This window comes from Octopus sinensis, linkage group LG3 (assembly GCF_006345805.1).
Source record: "Octopus sinensis linkage group LG3, ASM634580v1, whole genome shotgun sequence".
Lineage (NCBI taxonomy): Eukaryota > Metazoa > Mollusca > Cephalopoda > Octopoda > Octopodidae > Octopus > Octopus sinensis.
Genome location: NC_042999.1, coordinates 67,203,623 through 67,231,208, shown reverse-complemented (window position 1 = coordinate 67,231,208; position 27,586 = coordinate 67,203,623). Strand labels below are relative to the sequence as shown.

Sequence of the window (27,586 nt, the reverse complement as noted above, 5' to 3'; positions counted from 1 at the left end):
CGCTAATAAATGTCAAATTTCGTGTTCCGGTCACGCATGCTCAAAGAGCTGTTTACCATTATTTAGTAAATGGCGGGAACTCTGTTTAAAGTGTATTCAGTATAATAATAATCTTGATTGTTGTCTGAATATATTTATATTATATCACACTCTTGTAATAATCTACTTATTGATCAGGTAAATATATATCGCACACCTTTTATTAATAAGTTGTTTGATATAATAAGTTGAAATAGTTATTCTGTAGAACAATATAACTTTCGTTTAAGTGTGTATAAATGTTATATTTTCGTGTATTGAAATATAATTTCAATAGTAATATTGAAATTATTGTATACAGTGCTCAGGTGCACCACAACAGTGTTACTGAATTAAAATTTATAGATATACCAACGCTTAGATTATTGTTATTTTGTTGTTGTTTAGCTGTAAATTACTCCGATTAAGCAAACTTACAGTGATCAAAGGTGTCACAGTCGCGACAATTCTATTAAGTGTTTGTATTTGTGTTCCGGCGCTTTTTTGGAAAGACAGTACGGTTCAATTTGATGAAGATTTGGCTGCTGTTTCTAACAGGTAGAATTACTAAATGGAGGCTGACTTGCTGATCCAAGGTTCAGCATAAACTACTAGTACATAGTAACGAGTCAACGCCACTATAACTTATCACTAGACGTAGAAATAGTGGTAACCAAAATCTCCCTCAAGTCGCTGTTGTCTTTAAAATAAAAAGGATGCATCGAATAATGAACTATGTATGAGAAAGGAAAAAAATATCTAATTTATCAGGGCTGATCAACTCGACAAAATCAAAACATTTCACTTTGGGTATTTCCTTGAGTTGTGGAGTATAGATATAACGAAATTATGCCAGCAATGTCTCATTTTAAACTTGAAGAAAAAAAGCCTTTTACTCTTTACTCTTTTACTTGTTTCAGTCATTTGACTGCGGCCATGCTGGAGCACCGCCTTTAGTCGAGCAAATCGACCCCGGGACTTATTCTTTGTAAGCCCAGTACTTATTCTATCGGTCTCTTTTGCCGAACCGCTAAGTGACGGGGACGTAAACACACCAGCATTGGATGTCAAGCAATGCTAGGGGGACAAACACACACACATATACATATATATATACATATATACAACAGGCTTCTTTCAGTTTCCGTCTACCAAATCCACTCACAAGGCATTGGTCGGCCCGGGGCTATAGCAGAAGACACTTACCCAAGATGCCACGCAGTGGGACTGAACCCGGAACCATGTGGTTGGTTAGCAAGCTACTTACCACACAGCCACTCCTGCGCCTTGCATATTTGTTCTAACCTGTTTCATGTGTGCATGTAAAATCCGCAAATTTCCAAGCAGAAAACAGAATTCGAACTGTCATTTGCTTCCACGGAAATACCCGAAGTGAAATGTTTTGATTTTGTCGAGTTATATCGAAAGAATGCCAACAGTTCTACACAATAAAGGAAAAAGGGCGTGGGAAAGGGAACCATGCTACTCCTATGGAGAACATTCGTTCTCAGTCACCTGGTTACTGTTTCCATCTGAGGTCGCCGCAGAGCGTCAAATAGCGGAACTTGGAGCAATCCAAAGACACTGCACAGAGAAGATTGCTTTGGTACAACAGATGATCTACTGGGAGAGGCTAAAAGAACTGAGGTTTTACTCCCTAAAAAGAAGATGCGGAATATACGGAGTGACTATACATAAGAAAGATCCTGAAAGGTCTATCTCCCACTGAACTGGACGACACTGTAAATTACCTAAGATCCTGTCTTCTACGTTTGGAATAAGTGCAGGTTAATGTAACAGTTTAGTTTCAGTGCTCTGCAACCGGTGTGTCGCCCTGTAACCAGAAAATAATTTTTTCCCCTATACTTTTAGTCATTATTTTTCAGGTGTGCCACCGAATTTTGAAAAGAATGCAACTGTTCCACAAGTGAAAAAAAAAAAAAAAAAAAAAAAAAAGTTGCAGAGCACTGGTTTAGGTTTTAAGAGCCCACAACTTTTCAACATTCTGCCAAACAATATCAGAGAACTGTTAGGTGTAGATGGTGTGGTTTTCGAAGATTGTTTGCACAGATTTTTACCTGACATACCAGATAAACCTACATCAATGCTGGCGACACAAAGTAAACTACATCTGTCCAACTTGCTACTTCACCAGAAACAATTCCTTGAAGAAAACCAGGTGGTGTCCCAGCATGGTCTCACCCTCTGGCTGAAACCTATAAAAGATAAAGGAATGTCATTACCAGTAAAGGGACCCCATTCGATCATGGCTGATCATGAGATTGCTCCTAGAATGTTACCCTCCAAGGCACAAGTCTGGGCAAGGTTGTTTATAGAAGACCAGCAATCACTCATGCATACCAGCCTCCTGTCTCCATGCCACTGATGTTATCCAAGGGAAAGGCAAAGACTGATACAGTTTGGCACCAAAGACATCACAACTTATTTATACAGCTAAATGAACTGGAGCAATGTGAAATAAAGTGTCTTGCTCAAGAACACAACACACATCCCGGTCTGGGAATTGAACTCAATACCTCGTGATTGAGAGCCCAATACTCTAAACACTGAGCCCTTTAGTTTAATCATATATTATTTGCTTATGTTCACCCCAATTTGCCTGCTTCTATTCACAATCATACTCTTTTGGACATTACCCAACATTCATAAACAAAAGCAAGAAGGGTTAAAAAAACTGAAAGTAGCATGTTTGGCTTGTTTATCAACCTCACTTCTCTTGACGATTCAATGCTGAAGCTGGTGTAATACTGTACGAGCAACTCCAAATTTTTTTGATATGAAAAAAAAAGGCAGGCTGTTGATGAATTTTAAAACAGCATTGCATACAACACACCTTATTATGTACTATCTCATATTACAAATAGACAAGGAGTAGCACTACTTGCTGGGCACTTTTCACCAAGTTAATTTTATATATATATATCATCATCATCATTTAGCGTCCGTTTTCCATGCTAGCATGGGTTGGACGGTTCTACTGGGGTCTGTGAAGCCAGAAGGCTTCATCAGGCCCAGTCAAATCTGGCAGTGTTTCTACGGCTGGATGCCCTTCCTAACGCCAACCACTCCGTGAGTGTAGTGGGTGCTTTTTACGTGCCACCCGCACTGGTGCCAGACAGAGCTGGCAAACGGCCACGAACGGATGGTGCTTTTTATGTGCCACCGGCACGAGGGCCAGGCGAGGCTGGCAACGGACACGAAACGGGGCGGTGCTGGCAACGGTCGCGAAACGGAAAGTTCTCTTACATGCCACCGGCACTGGTAACACATCTGCAATTTCCATTGATCGATTTCGATTCTGATCCTCACTTGCCTCAATGGGTCTTCACAAGCAGAGTTTCGACATGCCACCGGCACTGGTAGCACATCCGCAATTTCCATTGATCGATTTCGATTCTGATCCTCACTTGCCTCAACACGTCTTCACAAGTAGAGTTTTGTGTCCCAAGAAGGGAAGGTATGCATACGTAGGCTGGCTCCATCCCATGTAGAAGGCCACGGGTTGTGGACTCACTTGTCCTGCCGGGTCTTCTCGCGCACAGCACACTTCCAGAGCTCTCGGTCTCTAGTCATTTCCTCAGTGAGACCTAAAGTTCGAAGGTCGTGCTTCACCACCTCGTCCCAGGTTTTCCTGGGTCTGCCTCTTCCACAGGTTCCCTCAACCGCTAGGGTGTGGCACTTTTTCACACAACTATCTTCATCCATTCTCGCCACATGACCATACCAGCGCAAACGTCTCTCTTGCACACCACAACTGATGCTTCTTAGGTCCAGCTTTTCTCTCAAGGTACTTACACTCTGCCGAATGTGAGTACCGGCATTACACATCCATCGGAGCATACTGGCTTCATTTCTAGCGAGCTTACGCATATCCTCAGCAGTCACGGCCCATGTTTCACTGCCATGTAGCATGGCTGTTCGTACACACGCATCATACAGTCTGCCTTTCACTCTGTGCGAGAGGCCTTTTGTCACCAGCAGAGGTAAGAGCTCTCTGAACTTTGCCCAAGCTATTCTTACTCTAGCAGTTACACTTTCAGCACACCCGCCCCCGCTGCTGACTTGGTCACCTAGGTAACGGAAACTATCAACTATTTCTAGTTTTTCTCCCTGGAAAGTGACGGAAGTTGGTCTCAGAGCATTTTCAGTGTTTATTGTTCCTGAGCATCTGCCACATACAAAAACCATCTTCCTAGTTAGCCTTCCTTTGACATTGCTGCATCTCTTATGTGTCCATAGCTTACACTTGGTGCATCTTATAGAGTTTCTACCTACACCTTTTCTACAGATCGAGCAGGGCCATCTACCTGAAGGTGTTTGTGATTTGTCTACCTTCCTACTGATTACGACTTTGGTTTTAGCTAGATTGACTCTGAGGCCCTTCGATTCTAATCCTTGTTTCCACACCTGAAACTTCTCCTCCAGTTCTGATAGCGACTCAGCAATTAGAGCAAGGTCATCAGCATAGAGGAGCTCCCAAGGGCATCCTGTCTTGAATTCCTCCGTTATTGCCTGGAGGACTATGATAAATAGGAGGGGGCTGAGTACTGAGCCTTGGTGGACCCCTACCTCTACCCGGAATTCTTCACTGTACTCATTTCCAACCCTCACCCTACTAGCGGCGTCCCTATACATGGCCCGCACAGCTCTCACTAACCATTCATCTATCCCTAGTTTTCTCATTGCCCACCAGATAAGGGATCGGGGGACCCTGTCGAAGGCTTTCTCCATGTCAACAAAAGCCAGGTACAGGGGCTTATCTTTGGCTAGGTATTTCTCCTGCAGCTGCCTTACCAGGAATATAGCATCAGTAGTACTTTTCCCTGGCACAAACCCAAACTGCATCTCATCTAAACTAACTCTCTCTCTAATTAGTTGGGCTATGACCCTCTCCGTAACCTTCATCACCTGGTCCAACAGCTTGATACCTCTGTAGTTATTTGTATCTAGGGCATCACCTTTACCTTTGTAGCAGTTGACTATTATACTGCTACACCAGTCATTGGGTATGACCCCTTTGTGTATCACCTGATTAACTATATGGGTGACTAGGCTATAGCCGACACTACCAGACATTTTGAGCATCTCTGCAGTGATTCCTGATGGGCCTGGGGCTTTCCCTGTCTTCATGCTTCTAATTGCCTTAGCTACCACAGAACTATCAACTCGGATAGCTGGTCCCTCTGTTGGGTCAACATTCGGCAGACTCTCTTTATCCCATTCATTTTCTTCATTCAGCAACCTTTCATAGTGGCATCTCCAAACCTCTCTCTTTGCATCCTCATTTAGCGCAAGTGAACCATCTTCCATGCGAACACACTTCTCTCCTACCACATCACGATTCTCTCTCACACACTGTCTTGCAACACGAAACACCTCCAGTCTTTGGTCCTCACGGCGCAGAACATTGGCAAATTTTTTCTTATCTGCTTCCCCTCTGGCTAAATAAACCTGTCTCCTAGCTTCTCTTTTGGCAGTCTGATACAATTCCCTGCTACCCCCATTTTTCCAGACCTTCCAAGCCTGTCTCTTTTCTCTAATAGCCCTGTCTACAATATTGTTCCACCACCACGTTATTCTAGGTCGAGAGGGGACTTTGCACCAGCCACAGATCTGGTCAGTGGCTCTCAGCAGGTTGTCCCTTAGAAACGTCCAGCTGTCTTCTACCCCCGTGATGCTCTATCCCCTTCTACTTCGTCAGAGGCTTCAAGTAATATGTCCCTAAATCTCTGTCCATTTGCAGGATCTTTAAGCTTCCAGATCCTTCTTCTCCATATTTGTCGTCTTCTGGTTGTCCTCCTAGTCCTGATCCTAAAGTCACTAACTACCAGTCTATGTTGTGGGGTACATTCTTCACCTGGGAAGGTTTTGGCATTTATAAGCAGCCATCTCTCCCTTTGCCTTGTAAGGATGTAGTCAATTTGGCTGGTATGTTGGCCCGATTGGTAAGTGACTAGGTGGCTGGTAGGTTTCCTGAAGTTAGTGTTGCAAATCATAAGATTATTTGCATCGCAGAACTCCAGCAGCCTGGTTCCCTCCTCGTTGCGGGAGCCATAGCCATAGCCTCCATGTACGCCATGGAAGCCCCCAGCATGTCGTCCAACGTGACCATTGAAGTCACCAGCCACAAAGATAAGGTCTCTGTCGTTCGTCAATGAGGTAGTCTGCAGTAGAGTGTCATAGAATCGGTCTTTCTGTCCATCGGGTAGCCCCGACTGAGGAGCATAGGCTGATATAATGGTTGCTAAACTATGATGAAGCACTAATCTAATCTTAAGTATTCTGTCACTTACTCTGATTACCTCAATTACTTTATCTACCCATTTCTCAGCGATAAGTATACCCACGCCACCAACCCCGTCAGTGTTCCCTGCCCACAAAATCTTGTACCTGCGTTCCTTGCCTGTGAGGAACCTAGCTGATCCTCCTCTCCACCTTATTTCTTGCATGCAACATATATCCACACATCTCCGTTCAAGCATCTCGACTATCTCATATATATATTATCTCATCTTCTTAGCTGAGAGGGTTTTTTCCTTTTACCTGGTCTCGTCTTTCTTGACAATTTCATTAATGCCAGTGGCATGAAAAGAGCATCCAGTACACACTGTAAATTAGTTAGCATTAGGAACAGCATCCAGCCATAGAAAACATTTCAAAGCTGAACTTGGCCTTGGTGATTGCCAGATCCTGTCAAACCTTCCAACACATGCCAGCATGAAAAACAGACATTAATTGATTATGTTAATGAGTGACACTGCTTTAAGTAATTAACAAGACCTTCCCTTTATTTCAGTGCTGTTAACACAATGCATGCTTTTCTCAAGCCTGGAAGTTCTGGCTTCATCAAGAGAAAAGAGAAGCCTGTATCAACAGAAACGACCAAAGAAGCACATATACCCTGGGTAGAGAAATAGTAAGTGTTTAAATCTAATCCTAACATTGTTTTTTAAAGGGTAAGCATCCACTTAAATTATTACATATAAGGTTTTAATATTATTGAAACAAAATAAGTTTGTGTTGGTGTGTGTCATGGAAAGATTAAGAGCATATCAGTCTGTCAAAAAACTAAGATGAAAGTGTCATTTTTTATTTGCTCTCCCTCTCTCCCTCGTCTGGAAAAGAAGCAGTGCTCATGACTCTTTCCAGGGCCACTGTGACTAAAGAGAAGAAATTATCCTTAGATTGGAGACAGCCTGAATACTTGCCACATTATCCAAGGATCAACTGGAGGGCATTTTTTTTTTAATAGTATGAACTTTGAGGTTTAAGATGAAATGTAAGGAATTGTGAAAGCAAGCTATTAGAGAAACTTATGCTGGGGATGGTACAAAGCTTGCTAGTACAAAGAAACAGACTATGTAGTAGTAACAACACATATGTGTGTTATTGGTTGTAGAATGCAAGTGAATGAAGGTTTGACAATCAAATAAATAATTTTTTTATAGTACAGTGAAAGGTACAGAAAGGACACAACAGATTTGTATGCTTGTAACTGGTGATCTTCATGCTTTGCCTTCAGGTGTTGGCAATCATTGGTCTCCAAAACGAAATCTGAAGATTCGAGATTTTTCATGAGAAAAGATATAACAGTGGTTTTCCATTGCCTTTTGCCATTACATTTATGATTTATTCTGCTGATCTATAGCCCTCCGAAGCTTATCCTTGAATTACAGGGTTTGTATTTTTAACCCCAAAACTAGGAAACTGAATTCATGTGATATCAGCGTATATCCACATAACATTTGGCCTGTTTGACACTTGTCTGGGGCCAGCACTCCTTCAAGTCTTGTATACCTTAACCAAAGCTCTTTTAGGGCTGATATGAGACTCACCTGGGACGTTTGTCACTTGTCTAGGGCCAGCACTCCTTCAAGTCTTGTATACCTTAATCACAGCTCTTTTAGGGCTGATATGAGCCTCACCTGGGACATTTGTCACTTGTCTGGGGCCAGCACTCCTTCAAGTCTTGTACACCTTAACCACAGCTCTTTTAGGGCTGATATGAGACTCACCTGGGACGTTTGTCACTTTTCTAGGGCTGGCACTCCTTCAAGTCTTGTATACCTTAACCACAGCTCTTTTAGGGCTGATATGAGCCTCACCTGGGACGTTTGTCATTAATGTTTATTTTTTTTATTGTTTCTACTGTGTAGTCGTCCTCGACAAATTGATGATGTTGCTTACCAAGATGAAGTTGTGCACGTTCTAAAGAAATCTCTTCAGGGTTCTGATGTAAGTGTTCTAGTTTATTCTTTTACTCATTAATACTTTTGCTCTTTCACCGGTTTCAGTCCTTTGTCAGTGGCTATCCTGGGGCACTGTATTCAAGGATTTTGATCACTCATTGGTTTCAAATTCTGGCCCAAGACCAGTAATTTCAGGGGAAGGGTTAAGTCTATTATATCGACTTCAGTGTTCAGCTGGTACTTATTCTATCGACCCCAGATGGATGAAAGGAAAAGTCAACCTTAGTGGAATTTGAACTTAGAACATGAAGAAGGACAAAATGCCGCTAAACATTTTGTCCAGCATTTAACAGTTCTGCTAGCTTGCAGCCTTCTTTTGGTCAGTCATATTTACATCAATTACTTTGTATAGTAGTTTCTTTATCTGTCTTTATTTTTAAAAATGGTTTAGTTCTCCTTTGATGTATCATCATTTAAATTGCAGATTACTGAAACATGCCATCTATGTATCATACTTAATGTTTCATACACCATTGATAGGCATGATGTGTTTGTGTCTATTTACTTATTGTTGTATGTATAGCTTTCATTAACCACTCAAACAAACCATCTTCTGATGTTACATCCCCTTTGATGTCTATGCAAAACCATTCATATATATAGTGGGGAGATGGCCTAATACCAGGTCTTGGAGACTAAAATATGATAGAGGGACAAGCAGAGGTGTCTTGCTACAGAGATAATATACATACACACGTACACATCTTCATAATCTTTTAATGTCTGTTTTCTATGGGTTGGATTGTTTGACAGGAGCTGACAGACCTGAGAGCTACACCAGGTTCCTATTGTCTTATTTGGTATAGTTTCTGTGTCTGGATGCCCTTCCTAATGCCGACTGCTTTCATCACCATTGTTTGACTGTGGTCAAGACAATGGAATTTACTATGTTACACCAGACTTCACGGTCCATCCTAGCATTACGGAGGTCCTGTTGCTGGATGCCTGTATCCCTGGAGATTACATCAGGGTAGGAGAGTGTACGCCCTCTGGTATCGCGAACAGATGGCTTCCAGAGGAGAAGAGTAGAAATTACCTCGTTTTCAGCTCTACAACAATGTCCAGCAAACTGGACTCTTCTACCTTTCACAAGAGATGATACAGGTGGTAGTTTCCCATATATTTGTACTTTGGTTGGATGACGCTTCCACGAGAGATTTTGAGCTCTCATAAGGAGGCGAGTGTAAGTTCCATCCAACCGCCTCTCAAGCTTCTTTGATAACATCCAGGTTTCTGAGCCATATAGTAGAATTGGTTCGACTGTGGCTTTGAAGATTTTAAGTTTGAAATCTCTACTTAAATTTGATGACCAGATCTTATGCATATCATCACAGGCTGACCAGGCCATACCCTTTCTCGTTAGAAAATCTTTTTCAGATGATGATATGTATGACCCAAGATATTTGTAATCAGAAACCATATTTAAGGGCGTATTGTTGAGAGTATGGATGATGAAATCACTGTTGGACAAGCACTTGTTTACATATTCAGTCTTGGACTCATTGAGTTAAAGACCTACACAATTTGAGGCTTGTTCAAGAGATTGTAAAAGAGACTGGGCATTGGAAAGAGAGAATCACTGCTAAGACTACTTTACAGAGTGTACTGGGTGCTTTTTATGTGGCACCAGCTGGTTTGCCACGTAACTTTCATATATATATTCTTATGTATACTTTTCACTATCTCTCAGTCTCCTGTCTCATTTGACAGTTGCCAAATCTGTTGTTCTACGGACCACCTGGTACTGGTAAAACATCCACAATACTTGCAGCAGCCAGAGAATTGTTTGGGTATGTATGTGAACAGATTTATTACCTCTTAATTGCATAGATAGAAGTTTCTTTTTATTTCCCCTAGTTTTACCCTTTTAAAGATTCCTATTTAACAGAAAAAATTTTTTTTCCCTTTTTCTTTATTTTGTTTAGACATGATATGTACCGCAGCCGTGTCTTGGAACTGAACTCTTCCGATGAACGAGGAATTGATGTCATTCGAAACAAAGTGAAGAAATTTGCTCAGATTAGTGCCTCCGCTGTTCGACCTGAGTAAGTAGATTCAGAATGATGTGCATTCGTGCACTTGCATTTGGTTTTTGATATATAAGTACTGAAACAAGCGTTGTGATGATGGTAACAATAATGGCAGCGGCAGCATATTGAGATGGTGTTTTTAAGGAAGGAATGGTGTGTTGTGTAGGGTTGTGCGATATAGCAGCAGTGTAGTGGTGTAATGTTGTGTAATGACAACAAGTTGTTCTAATGTGATGTGGTAGTCATCATCATTGTTTAACGTCCGCTTTCCATGCTAGCATGGGTTGGACGATTTTGACTGAGTGCTGGCAAACCAGATGGCTGCACCAGGCTCCAATCTTGATTTGGCAGAGTTTCTACAGCTGGATGCCCTTCCTAAAGCCAACCACTCCGAGAGTGTAGTGGGTGCTTTTTATGTGCCACCGGCATGGGGGCCAGTCAGGCGGTACTGGCAACGACCTCGCTCAAATTCTTTTACACATGCCACCAGCACAGGTTCCAGTAAGGCGATGTTGGTAATGATCATGCTCGAATGGTGCCCTTTTACGTGCCACTGGCACGGAAGCCAGCTGGCTGCTCTGGCAACGCTCATGCTCGGATGGTGCTCTTGGCATCCTACTAGCACGGGCACAAGTGCCAGTAAGGCGACGCTGGTAACGATCACGCTCGAATATAGCATAATGTGGTGGTGCAGTGTTGCAGTATAGCGATGGTGTGTCATGTGGTTATGTTATGTTGTAGTGATTGTGTAGTGGTGGGATCTGTGGTGATGTTGTGGTAGCGGGTTGTTGAGGTAGTGTAGTGGTAGGCTGGCATGGTGGTGTAGTTGTGTGATATGGTGGTACTGTAGTAGTCTGAGGATTTATTGAGTTGGCCAAAAAGTAAGTTAATTTGTTTTCTTAAGGGAAAATAAGACACATGTTTCGTTTTTGGATTTGGTTTGCAAGATTCTTTATATGAGTTCGTGTGTTGAAGCATATTCTATTGTCTGGAGAGAGTCATTTTCTTTTTTTGCCTTATAATGTAACACACTCACCAGAGTCAAAACTATTGAGAAGGTTGCAAGACGCAACAAAAATTTTAGGACAATAAAAATAAGAAAAACGTGGAAATTTTACCGGTGAGTGTGTTACATTATAAGGCACAAAAAGAAAATGACTCTCCCCAGACACAATAAGACACATGTTTTAAACATAATATGATTTATTCAATCAATGAGATAATTGCTTTCAAATTTTGGCACAAGGCCAGCAATTTTTTGGTGGCAGGGAATCAATTACATCAACCCCCAGTTTTCAGCTGATATATTTTCAATTGACCCCGAAAGGATTTAATACATAGTCAACCTCAGCAGAATTTGAACTCCAATTGCAAAAGCACACGAAATACTACCAGATCACTGCCTTGATCAATGAAATAATTACCATTTACTTTCAGTATCGTTTGCCATCTTGTGGACAATTCCATTATTTCCTGCTCAAAGAGTTTCTTGTTTTTACTGGCAAGGAACTCTTCCAGGTGAATTTTCATATCCTCTTCAAAGTTGACTGAAACAGGTGGAAATCTGAAGGTGCAAAAGTCAGGTGAACCTGGAAGTTGAAGCAAAACTTTCCAGCCAAGCCCCAGTAACATCGGCTACATCTACAAAGAAGTGTGTGGTCTTCTTTGCTGAACTGCTAAGTTACGGGGACATAAACACACCAACTTCAGTTGTCAAGTGATGGTGGGTGGACAAACACAGATGCACAAACATATATATATATACAATGGGTTTCTTTTAGTTTCCGTCTACCAAATCCACTCACAAAGCTTTGGTCAGCCCGAGGCTATAGAAGACACTTGCCCAAGGTGCCACAGAGTGGGACTGAACCCAGAACCATGTGGTCGGGAACAAGCTACTTACTACACTTATTGTCTGGGATGAATGCACAATGGCACACCATAGTGGACTAGAAGCCCTAGATAGGTCACTAAGGGAAACAATACAGCCATTATGGCGGGGCTTAACTGTTGTCCTTGCAGGGGATTTCCGTCAAATATTGCCAGTTATACTATGGGGTACACAAGCTGACGAGATCTATGCGTGTCTGAAGTCTTTACCTCTGTGAAGGGTTGTTTGTCAGCTTTCATTAAGCAAGAAAAAGCGAGCTCATCTCTACAATGGCTCCTTACCCGAAGAATTCTCTTGTGAACTTCTACAAATTGGAAATAATGCCTTACCATTGAATAACACCCTGCAATAGCATGTACTGCAATGTGGTCACATGGTCTTTACATTCTGAGTTCAAATTCTGCCATGGTCAATTTTGCCTTTCATCCTTTTGCAAACTGGGATCACTCTAATTGACTGTCCCCCCGCTCCCCAAAAATCTGTGGGCCTTGTGCCTTGAGTAGAATAGAATAGAATGTGGGCACATGGTGTCTACATTGGCTGAGCTTAACGAAAAGGTATTTCCCACATTGCAAGACAAATTCAAAAACTGCATGGTTTGCAGAGAGAGCTATTGTAGCACCATGAAATGGAAGCATTGATAAAGTAATCCGTGAACTCCTCTACATTCTACCTGGAGATGCTTCAAGGTTTGTCTCCACTGATACTACCATTGACAAACATGCCACAGTTGGGTATCCAGTTGAAGTTCTCAACTCAATACAACCCACAGGACTGCCACTACATAAATTGTTCCTAAAGAAAGGTGCACCTATCATGCTCTTGAGGAATTTGGATCCACCATGACTATGCAATGGTACAAAATTGACTGTAACTGCAATGACAAGTCATGTCCTTGAAGCAACCATTATTGCCAACTGCCATCGAGGAGAGATTGAATACATTCCATGCATGCCCCTTATTCCCTCAAATGTGCCACTTCAATTTAAGCACCTTCAGTTCCCAATGCAGTTGTGCATTGCTATGATAATCAACAAAACCCATGGTCAAACTTTAAAAATTGGGGGTCTCAATTTACAAATACCCTGCTTTTCTCCTGGACAACTATATACCGCATGCTCTCGAGTTAGCAGTGCAGATGACTTGTATATTTATTCTACCAGTACTGGACTTACGTAAAACATAGTTTACCCAGAAGCATTGTCGGCTTCACTTAACATATGTTGAAGTGTGCAGTCTGCCCAAACATTTACAGAGATGATGCTTTTTACAATGAAGCAGCTTTCTTTCCGTGTACCTTACTTTCTGCAATACGGATACCTGTACATCCTCACACATCATCCAATTCGTTATATACTCTTTACTCTTTTACTTGTGTCAGTCACTTAACTGCAGCCATGCTGGAGCACTGCCTTTAGTCGAGCAAATCGACCCCGGGACTTATTCTTTGTAAGCCCAGTACTTATTCTATCAGTCTCTTTTGCCGAACCGCTAAGTGACGGGGATGTAAACACACCAGCATTGGTTGTCAAGCAATGCTAGGGGGACAAACACAGACACACATACATATATATATATATATATATATATATACGACAGGCTTCTTTTAGTTTCCGTCTACCAAATCCACTCACAAGGTATTGGTCAGCCCGGGGCTATAGCAGAAGACACTTGCCCAAGGTGCCACACAGTGGGACTGAACCTGGAACCATGTGGTTGGTAAGCAAGCTACTTACCACACAGCCACTCCTGCATAAGTCTAGATCATTTTGGGGGCAATGTTAAGATTTCATTCTAGTCTAAGCTGTCATTCTAAATGTTTTTGCTTTACACACCTCGTGTGCCGATTCTGCCCAACAGAAAGAAACAAATAATACAATGTGGCTGTAGGCCATAACACCTGGGCAATGCCAGGATGCCTTGCTAGTGTGTGTGTATACACACACATACACCTATCACAGAGTTTATTATCTTGAATCATTTGTTTTATTTTTCTTTAGTGGAAAACCTTGTCCTCCTTTTAAGATAATCATCTTAGATGAAGCTGACTCTATGACACTAGCAGCTCAGGTGAGATTTTTTCCATTTTGCTCTTGACATTTTTAGTTTAGTCCAAACAAAAAAATTTCTTTGGATGTCTTTTTCAAATCTTATGTAGGTTTCATATTTCTTCAAATTTAAATATTTACATGAAATATATCTTTTCACTGTTTGATACTTCTCTTATGCCAAACGCTTAAATATATTACATATTTTTCATTATCATCATCATCATCATCTTAGCATCCAATTTTTCACGGTTGGTTGGCTCAGGTGTAATTCGTTGCAGTAGATTTTCTATGGCCAGATACTTTTCCTGTTACCTATGGTCAGGCATGTTTTCATGGCAGATAGCAAATGAACAACACCACTTACATGACAGTCATGATTGTTTACAGTTCATACACAGCATCAAGACAAGGAGACACAAACATGCACTGAAGTTAATTTTGTTTTTCATCCTCCTGCATTGTCGGCTTCACTTAACATATGTTGAAGTGTGCAGTCTGCCCAAACTTTACAGAATTCTACCCTGAATTGCTGGCCCTGTGGCTGTGTGGTAAGAAGCTTGCTTCCCAACCACATGGTTCTGGGTTCAGTCCCACTGCGTGGTGCCTTGGGCAAGTGTCTTCTACTATAGCCTCAGACCAACCAAAGCCTTGTGAGTGGATATAATAGACGGAAACTGAAAGAAGCCTGTCGTACACACACAGATATATATAGTTGGAATTTACAGAAAAACAAAAGATGAAGACAGGTATATATATATATATATATATATATATATATATATATATATATATGTATTTGTGTGTCTGTGTTTGTTCCCCCCTCCCACCTGCCACCATCGCTTGACAACCAATGTTGGTGTGTTTACATCCCCATAATTTAGCGGTTCGGCAAAAAAGACCAATAGAATAAGTACTAGGTTTACAAAGAAGTCCTGGGGTCAATTTGTTTGACTAAAGGTGGTGCTCCAGCATGGCTGCAGTCAAATGATTGAAACACATAAAAGAATAGAAACTCATAGACACAAGTAATTCCTGTGTGACTAAGAAGTTTGCTTCCTAACCACAAGATTGTGGGCTGAGTCCTACTGCATACCTTGTGCAAGTGTAGTCTGTTATAGCCCCAGGCTGACTAACGGCTTTAAGCCCATCATATATTCTTTTACTTGTTTCAGTCATTTGACTGCAGCCATGCTGGAGCACTGCCTTTAGTCGAGCTAATCAACTCCAGGGGAATTATTCTTTGTAAGCCTAGTACTTATTCTATCGGTCTCTTTTGCCGAACCGCTAAGTTACGGGGACGTAAACACACCAGCATCGGTTGTCAAGCAATGTTGGGGGGACAAACACAGACACACAAACACATGCATATATATATACACATATACATATATACGATGGGCTTCATTCAGTTTCTGCCTACCAAATCCATTCACAAGGCTTTGGTCGGCCCGAGGATATAGTAGAAGACACTTGCTCAAGGTGCCATGCAGTAGGACTGAACCCGAAACCATGTGGTTGGTAAGCAAGCTACTTACCACACAGCCACTCCTGTGCATGTGTTTGTGCCTTCTGGTCTTGACATCACAAGATGGTTGGAAATGTGTATCATTGTCATGCAGTCAGTGTTATTCCTTTCCAATCTTCCATGGAAACTGTCCAGACTTAGGAAAATATTACCTTGCTTGAAAATAGCTGAGGGTTGGTAACAGGAAGGACATTTGGTCACAGAAAATCTGCCTCAGTAAATTCCATCTAACCCATGCAAGCTTGGAGCATTATCATTATCGTTTAACATCCATTTTCCATGCTGGTATGGGTTGGATGGTTTGATTGAGGACTGGCATGCCAGTAGGGTGCACCAGGCTCCGATCTTATCTGGCAAAGTTTCTACAGCTGGATATCCTTCCTAATGCCAACCACTCCGAGAGTGTAGTGGTTGCTTTTATGTGCTACCTGCACGGGTGCCAGTCAGGGCATTCTAGCATCAACCATGTTTGGATAGTGCTTTTTATGTGCCATCAGCACAGGAGCCTGTGAGTGGGTACTGGCTTTGACCACATTTGTATGGTGCTTTTAATGTGCCACCGGCACAGGAGCCGGTCAGTGGGTACTGGCTTCGACCACATTTGGATGGTGCTTTTTACGTGCCACCGGCACAGGAACCAGTCAGTGGGTACTGGTTTCGACCACATTTGGATGGTGCTTTTTATGTGCCACCGGCACAGGAACCAGTCAGTGGGTACTGGTTTCAACCACATTTGGATGGTGCTTTTTATGTGCCACCGGCACAGGAACCAGTCAGTGGGTACTGGCTTCGACCACATTTGGATGGTGCTTTTTACGTGCCACCGGCTCAGGAGCCTGTCAGGGGACGCTGGCATCAACTACGTTCGCATGGTGCTTTTTACATGCTAATGATGATGAAGATGAACATAGTGTTAATATCAGCAACTCCTTTATTATTTTGTTTAATTTCTATTTGTGTTCCTAGACGGCATTGCGACGAACCATGGAGAAAGAATCAAAAACCACCCGGTTTTGTTTGATCTGTAACTATGTGAGCAGAATTATTGATCCAATCACTTCCCGGTGTGCCAAGTTCCGCTTCAAACCTCTCACTTTAGAAATATTGTTGAAACGATTACAAGACATATCTAAGAAAGAACAAGTGGTCTGTAAAGAAGATGCTTTGCAAGCATTAATACAGGTATCTGAAGGAGATTTAAGACGTGCTATTACACTTCTTCAGAGTGTGTCACGATTAAAAGGAGAGGAACAGATCACCAAGCAAGACATTCTGGAAGTGGCTGGAGTAAGTTATCATTTCCATTTCTTCATCTTTTTATCTCTTTCAAATCTTGCCATATTGTTGCTGTTGTTGTTTTAGTATGTATTTAACCCTTTATCGTTCAAATTTCTCTGCCAAATGTGATGCTTATTTATTCCCATTGTTTTGAATTGATCATGTATTATCTCATAGCTTCAAAATTTTAATCATACAGCAGTTGTATATTGGGTTGTCTGGAAAGTTTGTGCCGATTTATGGTAGCTTACCTTTCGACTTATTTTAGAACATGGTTGAGTCTATAAAATAGGATTTGACTACACCTCCATTTGAGCACAGTTTAAGCTATCTTTTCATGGAAGAAGATTTATGTTCCTATAACCTGTGTTAATTCTGTAACCCTTTAAAATGGAAGGTAAGTTCATTTTTGGCACTTGATGCTTTGGGAACCAGACAAAAATTGCTGCAGCTCTACTGGGATGTGTTACCCCACCCTCCATATTCACCAGATATTGCTCCTTCGGATTTCCACTTATTCAGGTCTCTGTAGAATAGTCTTAACGGTAAAAATTTCAATTTCTTGGATGATGTAAAAAGATACCTTGATGAATTCTTTGCCATGAAACCACCTCAATTCTGGGAAGAGGGTATTTTCAAGTTAAAGGAAAGATGGAGATGCATTGTGCAGCAAAATGGTTCATATTTAGTTGATTAAAAATGTAATGGCAAGTATTTATTGACCTTTTTCTTTCCTTTAAAAATCGGCAAGAACTTTCCAGACAACCCAATATTTTTAGAATGACATTGTGGGGTAGATGTTAGAGGCCAGATCTGGCTGGTTTGAAAATAAAACAGGTTTAATATTTGGACTGGATATGGCCATGCTAGTAGGGTGCCAAAAGCACCATCTGAGCGTGATCGTTGCCAGAGCAGCCAACTGGCTCCGTGCCGATGGCACATAAAAGGGCACCATTCAAGCGTGATCGTTACTAACGTCACCTTACTGGCACCTGTGCCGGTGGTATGTGTAAAAAGATTCGAGTGAGATCATTGTCAGTACCGCCTGACTGACACCGTGCCGGTGGCATGTAAAAAGCACCCACTACTCCCTCGGAGTGGTTGGCGTTAGGAAGGGCATCCAGCTGTAGAAATTCTGCCAGATCAAGATTGGAGCCTTGTGCGGCCGTCTGGTTCACCAGCCCACAGTCAAAATTATCCAACCAATGCTAGCATGGATGGCGGATGTTAAACGATGATGATGGCCAATTTAAATATTAAAAGGCTAATGAGTCAACAAGGAAGCCTCTACATAATCATTTGTCACATCATAATGTGTCTTTCTGACAAGAAAATTTGGCTGCTGTTTCTAACGCATCAGTTAAACTCAATAAACTCTCACATTTGTGAATATATGTCTATATGTTGGCTATATTTGTAACAGACTATGAATTTCAAAGGGAATTTGTTTCTTGTTTAATAATTTTGTCTTCTTTATAAACATAAAATTGCAGTGAAATATCTTGGCCAAAACTTAGTTGTACATAAACAAAGTGGTAAATGAGAAGTACAGGTGAATTTTTAATTGCAATAAAGAATGTTTGCATGACTTTTTTCATTTGTTTTGTAAATTTCGAAATTGCTGCATATCAACAAGTATTTAATTGGAAAATAATATATTTACCTTACAAACAGCAGATTTGCTGTTTTACTGACTAAAGGCTTCTGTAAAATAGTTTAGCCGCTTCAAAAATAAGTAGTTTCAGGTGATAGAAGGAACTGTATTCAATAAGTCAAAATTTTGGGATTGATCCGGTACCGGACAAGGATTCAGGATTATTTTTCTGGGTTTTTTTACTTAATTTTTGAGAGCGGTCAGGTTCATTTATAGTATTCTCATTTGTGACAGCAGTCGATATTCTCCTTTTAGAAATCATTTCCAGCTAATCGTTGAGAGGACATTGTTGTTGCCTTGGTGTAGGTTTGTGCTCTCTGAGCACTCTTGTTATTATTATGGTAAAGTGGTGCATCAGTCAGAATGCTTTGTGGAATTTCTTGTGGCTCAAATACTGCCATGTCAACTCTGCATCGTCAGTAAAATAACTATCATTTGAGCAATGTTGTTGCCATAATTGACTTATCGTCTTCCCCCAAAATTGCTAGGCTTGTGCCAAAATTTGAATCCATTTTTATTATGTTCTTGATTTTTTTTCAGATTGTTCCAGAAGATGTTATCCGCAACATACTCGATGTCTGCCACTCAGATTCATATGATAAACTTAACTTAGCATTAAAGGTAAGCAATACACGCACACACAAACACACACACAATAAACTTACTTGGAAATGGATGAGTGGCATTCAATCAAATAATAATATATACATACACACACATATATATAATACATATGCATATATGGGTACAGGATGTCACCAACAGTAAACAGCATGAAATATGCAAACAACAAGAGAAACAAATGGAAAATAGGACAAGTAATACAAAGAATAACCCTTCATCAGTTGTCAGCTGTCTAAATACTTCTCATTTCGAGCACTGAGCGACAATATGAGTCTTCGAAGACAGTTGCTCCTATAAATACCAAAATATAATTTTGGATTTATGGATGGTCAAAGTTGGGAACAAAAACAGGACAGTGGAGACATACAAGGAAACCAAATGAAATAAACATGGAAGGTCGTTAGACCAGAATGAGGGTAAAATAGCATACGCTGGAAAAATATTTTCTTTGCAAAGAGAAAAGATAGAAGAGAGATAAAATGCACCTTGTCCTTCTTTTCTGCCTTTTCTCTTTTCAAAGAAAATATTTCTCCAGTGTTTGCTATTTTACCCTCGTTCTGGTCTAACGACCCTCCATGTTTGTTTTCATTTGGTTTCCTTGTATGTCTCCACTGTCCTGTTTTTGTTCCCAACTTTGAACCTCCATAAATCCCAAATTTTATTTTGGTATTTATGGGAGCAACTGTCTTTTTGAAGACTTATATTGTCATTCAATGCTTGAAATGAGGAGTAGATTGACAGCCGACAACTTTATAAACTGAGAGTTGAATTTACAATGTGTATTCCTACTCATTATTCAGCTAACTAAATGACCATTCAGTGTTTTAATAAACAGAGCAAGCCATACTGCCAATAACACATAATAGAATTGTTTGAGCGTCGGACAAAATGCTTAGCAGCATTCTTCTATCTTCCAACACCCTACATTCTGCATTCAGGTACCGCTGAGACAACTTTGCTTTCCATTCATTTGAGGTTGGTAAAATGAAGTACCAGAGATGTGCTGGAGTCAATGTAATTGACTATCCACTGAGGTTGACTTTGCCTTTCATCCTTTTGAGGTTGATAAATTAAGCACCAGATAAGTACTGGGGGTGATGTAACTGACTTGGCCACCACTACCAAATTTTCATGCCTTAAAGTCTTTAGTAGAAAAGGGGTTATTATTATTACTAAGTAGGTGTGCTAGTTGAATCCATTAACATACTGGACAAAATGTTGTGCGGCTTTTCTTCCAGCTCTTAATGTTCTGTTTTCAAATTCTGTTGAAGTCAGCCTTGACTTTCATCCTTTGGAGGTTGATAAAATAATGAGTACCAGTCCTGTACTGGGTTGATGTAACTGACTTGTCCATCTCTTCAAACTAGCTGGCCTTATGCCAAAATTTGGAAGAATTGTTATTATTATTGAAGTGCTTTGCGGAATTTCTTAATTTCTTCTAGCTTTACATACTGAGTTCAAATTCTGCTGAAGTCAACTTTGTCTTTTATCCTTTTAGGATCAATAAAATGGGTACTAGTTGAGCAAAGTGGCTGATATAATGAATGATTCCAGGTTTTATGTCTTCAGTAGAAAGAATTATTAAGGTGGTGAGCTTACAGAATCATTAGTATTTCAGACAAAATACTGAGCTGTACAGGTCATCGTTGACTTACGACCACAATTGGTTCCGACTGACTGGTCGTAAGTCGGCCTGTAGTCCTACGTGACTTTGTTCTATATTTTTACATTCTTAAGGTACATTCTCAGGTAAAAGTTACTCACAGCATTCTGTATTATATTGGGTTGTCCGGAAAGTTCGTGCCAATTTATAGTAACTTACCTTTCGACTTACCATCCCAGGCACCTTAATTCTGGGAAGAAGGTATTTTCAAGTTAAAGGAAAGATGGAGACGCATTGTGCTTCAAAATGGTTCATATTTGGTTGATTAAAAATGTAATGGCAAGTATTTATTGACCTTTTTCTTTCCTTTAAAAATCGGCACGAACTTTCTGGACGACCCAATACTATTATACTGGCATTAGTCAAAAAATGTCAGAGTCTCAAACAGTCATCTTATTAACAAATATGAGGCTGCCTCAATGTCTCCCAACAGGATATTCATCCAGCACTCGGAATAAGCACAGTGGTGATTGATAACTAAACCTAGGAGAAGCGTTTGTTAGCTGACATCATCCGTAGACAGATTGATTTCTAAGAAATTAAACCCATTAGATTTCAACTGGAGTGTTTAGTATTGCTGGCGCACCAATTGTCATAAAGTCAATTGGTCATAAGTCAATGACAACCTGTAATTCTTCTGGTTCTTTACATTCTGTGTTCAAATATTGCCACGATCAACTTTGACTTTTATCCTTTCATGGTCAATAAAATAAAGTACTAGTCAAGTACTTAAGTCAGTGTAATCCACTTGGTCCTTCTCCTCAAAATTGCTAGTCTTGTGCCTAAATTAGAAATAATTCTCATCTTCTTTTATGCTACCAATTGTTCATTTTGTTGCTTCTCAAATTTAAGTTTATCCTCATCTACATGCAACCTCATCATCATCTTCATCATCATCACCATCATCACCACCACCACCTTCATCATGAACCAAGTAAGCAATATAATACTCACTGTTAATTTACGCAGGAGATTATCTGTAATGGCCATTCCGGTTTGCAAATTGTCTGCCAGCTGCATGACCTCATCATGTTTTCTGAAGAACTCGGCGACAAGCAGAAATGTGTCATTGGAGAAAAGATGGCAGTAAGTGTGCATTATTTATTAGTATCTTGTTTGTTTCATTTGTAAGTAGATAGAAATACCCAAATACACACACACACACACACATGCGGTGGAGGTCAACTTGTGACCAAATAAGTCCACCTCTTAAACTCAATTCATTCTAAGAAACGCTTTGTTCTTTGTTGGTTTCCTTATCACACATGATGTCTCATCTGGCTCTTAAAGCTTGCAAGGGATTTCCAAGTCATACCACATTGATTACAAGTTATTTTTCCAGCAGCAGCCTGACTATCTAGATCAGTGGTTCGCAACTGAGGTCCGCATGGCCCTTGATGGGCCATATAAGATTTTACAGTTCTATATTTAAGAGATGAGAAATTATTTACATTATTTATATTTGACAGATATTTGTCCTCATCTTGTTTGTTGTTAACACAACATTTCGGCTGATATACCCTCCAGCCTTCTTCAGGTGTCTTGGGGAAATTTCGAACCTGGGTTCTCATTCCTAAGATACTTTTCGATGTTATTATTAATATTATTATTATTATTTTTGTTAGTGTTCAGGTCACTGCTTGGAATCGAACCACTATGCCAAATGCCCACAGGCATATGGCATAGTGGTTAAGAGTGCAGGCTACTAACCCCAAGATTCTGAGTTTGATTCCAAGCAGGGACCTGAATACTAACAATAATAATAATAATAATGATGATGATAACATCGAAAAATACCTTAGGAACGAGAACCCAGGTTTGAAATTTCCCCAAGACACCTGAAGAAGGCTGGAGGGTATATCAGCCGAAATGTTAACAACAAAGATGAGGACAAATATCCATTGAATGTAAATAATGTACATATAAGATTTTGTTGTTAAAATTTATGTGCAATAAACTGGTTGTATTTCTTCAGTGCTCAAAATATTTAAACACCTTTTTTATACAATTTCTAATAATATTTAACCACAAAAATACGAGAGGAATTTTTAGATATGTAATGGCTATGCGGACCCTAACGCTAACCCTCCTCACTGAGTAAAAGAGAAAACAAAGGGGCCCCTCATATCTGTTAGGAGGTACACGTACTTTCATATACATGTACACATACGACAGGAACCCCCACCTCCCAAATTCAATCACAAGGCTTCGGATAGCCTGAGGCTATAGTAGAAGACACTTGCCCAAGGTGCCATGCAGTGGGACTGAACCCGGAACCATATAGTTGAAAAGCAATCTTCCTAGCCATACATCCATGCCTGCACCGAAATAATGGTTGAGAACCACTAATCTAGATGTTGGGATTTATAATGCTGACCGAAGCACTTTATTACACAAGGTTCACATATATACATCATCACCATCATCGTTTAACATCTGTTTTCCTTGCTGATACGGGTTGGTCAGTTTGCCATGGAGCTGTCCAGATTTCAGTTGTCTGTTATAGCATGGTTTCTGTGGCTAGATACCCTTCCTAATGACAACCACTTAAGAGTGTGCTGGGTGCATTTTATGTGTCACCAGCACATATATACAGACACCCATTTAAGTGATTTGAGGAAGGTTTATCTATTTCTTACAAGCCATCATCATCATCATCATCGTTTTACGTTCGTTTTCCATGCTGGCATGGGTTGGACGGTTTCACCGAGGTCTAGAAAGACAGTGGCTACATCAGGCTCCAATCTGATCTGGCAATGTTTCTACAGCTGGATGCCCTTCCTAACATCAACCACACCGAGAGTGTATTGGGTGCTTTTTATGTGCCACCGACACAGGAGCCAGTCAGGTGGGCCTAGCATCGATCACGTTCAGATAGTGCTTTTTACATGCCACCGGCACAGGAGCCAGTCTGTATAGATTTTCTTGTCTGTCTTGTTAGTTAACACTATGCATGTTGTAAGTCATACTCATTGCATTTCTCCCCATTCTAGCATATTGGTGTCTATGTTTTAGTACAGTGTAACATCACACTTTTTTTACATATGCTTCATTATGTTTCACATAATCTGCTTTTTTACAGAGAGGAAGAATGAGAGAGAGAGATTCGTTGACAGTAGAAGGGAAAATCCTTAAACTTCCTCCTCTCCATCCTTATTTATGTTAGCTATTATATTTTCATTAGATCATTCAAGTAACAGAAGCTATCCATTACACGTAGCAGCACCCTAACTGTGCAGTTCTTGCTTACCTCTTTTGCTACTCCTACATTCTGTGCATCTGAAGTTTAACCCTAACCCTGAAGCCCTTGTTCTCTGGCAAGCTGCCAGAATCTCACTGCAGCCATGACTAATTGGGTGTATAATGTTAATTAGCATGAAAGATGGATTAATCCAATGCGGAAGCTTTTACAGGGTTGTTCAGCCTGCTAGAAATAGCAGTTAAATCTCACTCTGTAATCACTCTTGTACCATCATAAGGAACACATTAGATAATAGAGTTAGGAGCAAACTATGCCTGAAAAACCATGAGAAGATGGTTGTGGTTGCAATGCTTTGGTTCAGAAGCCTGCTCTATCAGGCCACCTTGGGCTAAAAGCAACAATAACATCATTGATATCATCGTCGTCGTCATCATCATCTCATGTGCACCAACAACTTATGGGAAACCCATCCATAAATGTTGTTCAAGTATCATCATCATCGTTTAATGTTCATTTTCCATGCTAGCATGGGTTGGACGGTTCGACCGGGGTCTGGGAAGCCAGAAGGTTACAACAGGCTCCAGTCTGATCTGGCAATGTTTCTACAGCTGGAAGCCCTTCCTAATGCCAACCACTCCGTGAGTGTAGTGGGTGCTTTTTACATACCACCGGCACAGGGGCCAGAGGAGGCTGGCAACGTCCACAATCAGTTGGTGCTTTATACATGCCAACCGATCGTGGCCGTTGCCAGCTTCCTCTGGCCCCTGTGCCAGTGGCACATAAAAAGCACCCACTACACTCACAGAGTGGTTGGCGTTGTTTCAAATTTTGGCTCAAGGCCAGCAAGTTTGGGGGAGGATGTAAGCTAATATTGACACCCAAAAGGATGAAAGGTCAACCTTCGTAAAACTTGAACTCAACAGCAAAATGCTTAAGGCATTTTGCCCAGTGTGCTAACAATTCTGCCAGCAAACTGCCTTAAATGTTGTTGAAATATTGCTAATTATAATATTCAAATAAGTACATGTTATACCTTATGTCAAAGGCGAGTTGGCAGAATTGTTAGCATGCCGGGCAAAATGCTTAGCGGTATTTCGTCTGCCGCTACATTCTGAGTTCAAATTCCACCGAGGTCGACTTTGCCCTTCACCCTTTTGGGGGTCGATTAAATAAATACCAGCTACGAACTGGGGTCGATATAATCGACTTCATCCGTTTGTCTGTCCTTGTTTGCAGTAAAGAAATAGGTATTCACTATGTTCTGAGTTCAGATTCCGCCGAGGCCGACTTTACCGTTCATCTTTTCAGGGTCAATAGAATAAGTACCAGTTATGCACTGGGGTCGATGTAGTCGACTCATCCCCACCTTCCCCCAAGTTGCCCTTGTGGCAAAAATTTAAAATGGTAATTATAATTATTATTATTATTATTAGGGTGGCAAGCTGCCAGAACTGCTTAGCAGTATTTCGCCTGTCACAACATTGTGAGTTTAAATTCTGCCGAGTTTGACTTTGCCTTTCATCCTTACGTGGTCGATAAATTAAGTACCAGTAAAACACTGGGGTTGATGTAATCGATTATCCCCCTCCTCCAAATTTCAGGCCTTGTGCCTATAGTACAAAGGATTATTATTATTAATATTAAGGTGGCAAGCTGGCAGAATTGTTAGCACACCGGACGAAATGCTTAGCAGTATGTCGTCTGTCGCAATGTTCTGATTGCAAATTCTGCCGAGGTTGGCTTTGCCTTTCATCCTTTCGGAGTTGATTAAATAAGTACCAGTGAAACACTGGGGTCAATGTAATCGACTAGTCCTCTCCCCTGAAATTTCAGGCCTTGTGCCTTTAGTTGGAAGGATTCATTATCATCATCATCATTATTAGGTTGGCAGAATTGTTAGCATGCTGGACAAAATGTGTGGTGCCATTTCTTCTGGCTTTTTACGTTCTGAGTTCAGATTCCACTGAAGTCAACTTTGCATTTCAGCCCTTTGAGATCAATAAAATAAAGTACCAGTCTCATATTGGGGTTAGTGTAATCAATTTTCACTTACCTCTAAAATGACTGGCCTCACACCAAAATTAGCAAGAATTGTTATTCGTCAACTAGTTAGACATTCAACCAACTAATTAATCAATTGTTTGATTAATTGTTTGGTCTCTCAATCAATCAGTTAGATTTGTCAAAGTCAGTGACATACACTCCCTCTTCCAGGTCTGTCTCCTTTCCTATTTTATAGACATGGGATGGGGTGGTCAAGCATGACCTTCGAACGTTGGGCCTCACAGATGCAATGACGAAAGGCCAAGACCTCTGGAGATATGCTGTGACTGCGAAGACCTAACAAATGAAGTGAGTTCATGGCTTGCAGGATGGCCTGCTGTGCTTACCTTGGATCGTAGGGTAACCTGCAGTGCTTCAGGAGACCTATTGAGTCAAGTACATCAACATCAAAATAGAAGTCAAATGGAGATTGTAGTTGTGATACCCGTGACGGTAGCATGTAAAAAGCACTACCCGAACGTGACCGATGCCAGCACTGCCTTGACTGGCATCCATGCTGGTGGCACGTAAAGAGCACCAACCAATTGTGGATGTTGCCAGCCTCCTCTGGCACCTGTGCTGATGGCACATAAAAGGCACCCACTACACTCACAGAATGTTTGGCGTTAGGAAGGGCATCCAGCTGTAGAAATACTGCCAGATCAGACTGGAGCCTGCTGGCTTCCAAGACTCCGGTTGAACCTTCCAACCTATGCTAGCATGGAAATGGATGTTAAACGACGACATCGACGATTATTATTATTATTAGCTCATTTGTTTCGTTTTTATTTCAGGTTGTGGACAAGTGTATGATGGATGGAGCAGATGAGTACCTGCAACTTCTGGATCTACTGAATGCTATTATGAACCAAATATGCCATGAAAGGGAATAGGACATTCTTTGCTTCTTGCAAATGAAAAAGAGAAAGAAGAAAAAAAAAACATATTTTCATACATTTAACTTCACGAGAGAGAGAGAATGAGAACTGCCTTAATAAAGATGTAATGGGTCTGATATCTTTTATCTTTTGCTTCAGTCATTGAAATATGACCATGCAGGTTTTAACTGAACATACCAACCAACCTCTGTACTTATTTCATTGATTCTTTTGCCAGACTGCTAAGTTACGGGGTGGTAAACAAACTAACACCAGTTGTCAAGTGGTGGTGGCAGCGGTGAGCAAATATACACACACAAGGATCGAAATATCAAAGACCCATTTTTTGTGTGCATCAAAACTAATACACCTTGATTGTCGTTTCCTCACCTGTCTTTTTTTTTTTGTGCAATTTTGAAACATACATGCAAATATCATCATCGTCGTTTTCCATGCTAG

At 40.8% G+C, this 27,586-nt stretch overlaps 1 protein-coding gene across 1 annotated transcript; it reads left to right on the top strand.

Moving 5' to 3' along the window:
- Nucleotides 1-23: 23 nt before the first annotated feature.
- LOC115209352 (replication factor C subunit 4) lies at nt 24-27,268 on the top strand. The gene is made up of 10 exons (XM_029777720.2): nt 24-177; nt 6,836-6,955; nt 8,196-8,274; nt 9,999-10,078; nt 10,214-10,333; nt 14,210-14,279; nt 16,752-17,072; nt 19,258-19,338; nt 21,974-22,090; nt 27,044-27,268. The coding sequence occupies exons 2-10, from the start codon at nt 6,849-6,851 to the stop codon at nt 27,140-27,142; spliced, it is 1,074 nt and encodes a 357-aa protein (XP_029633580.1). The 5' UTR covers nt 24-177; nt 6,836-6,848; the 3' UTR covers nt 27,143-27,268.
- The last annotated feature ends 318 nt before the right edge of the window (nt 27,269-27,586 follow it).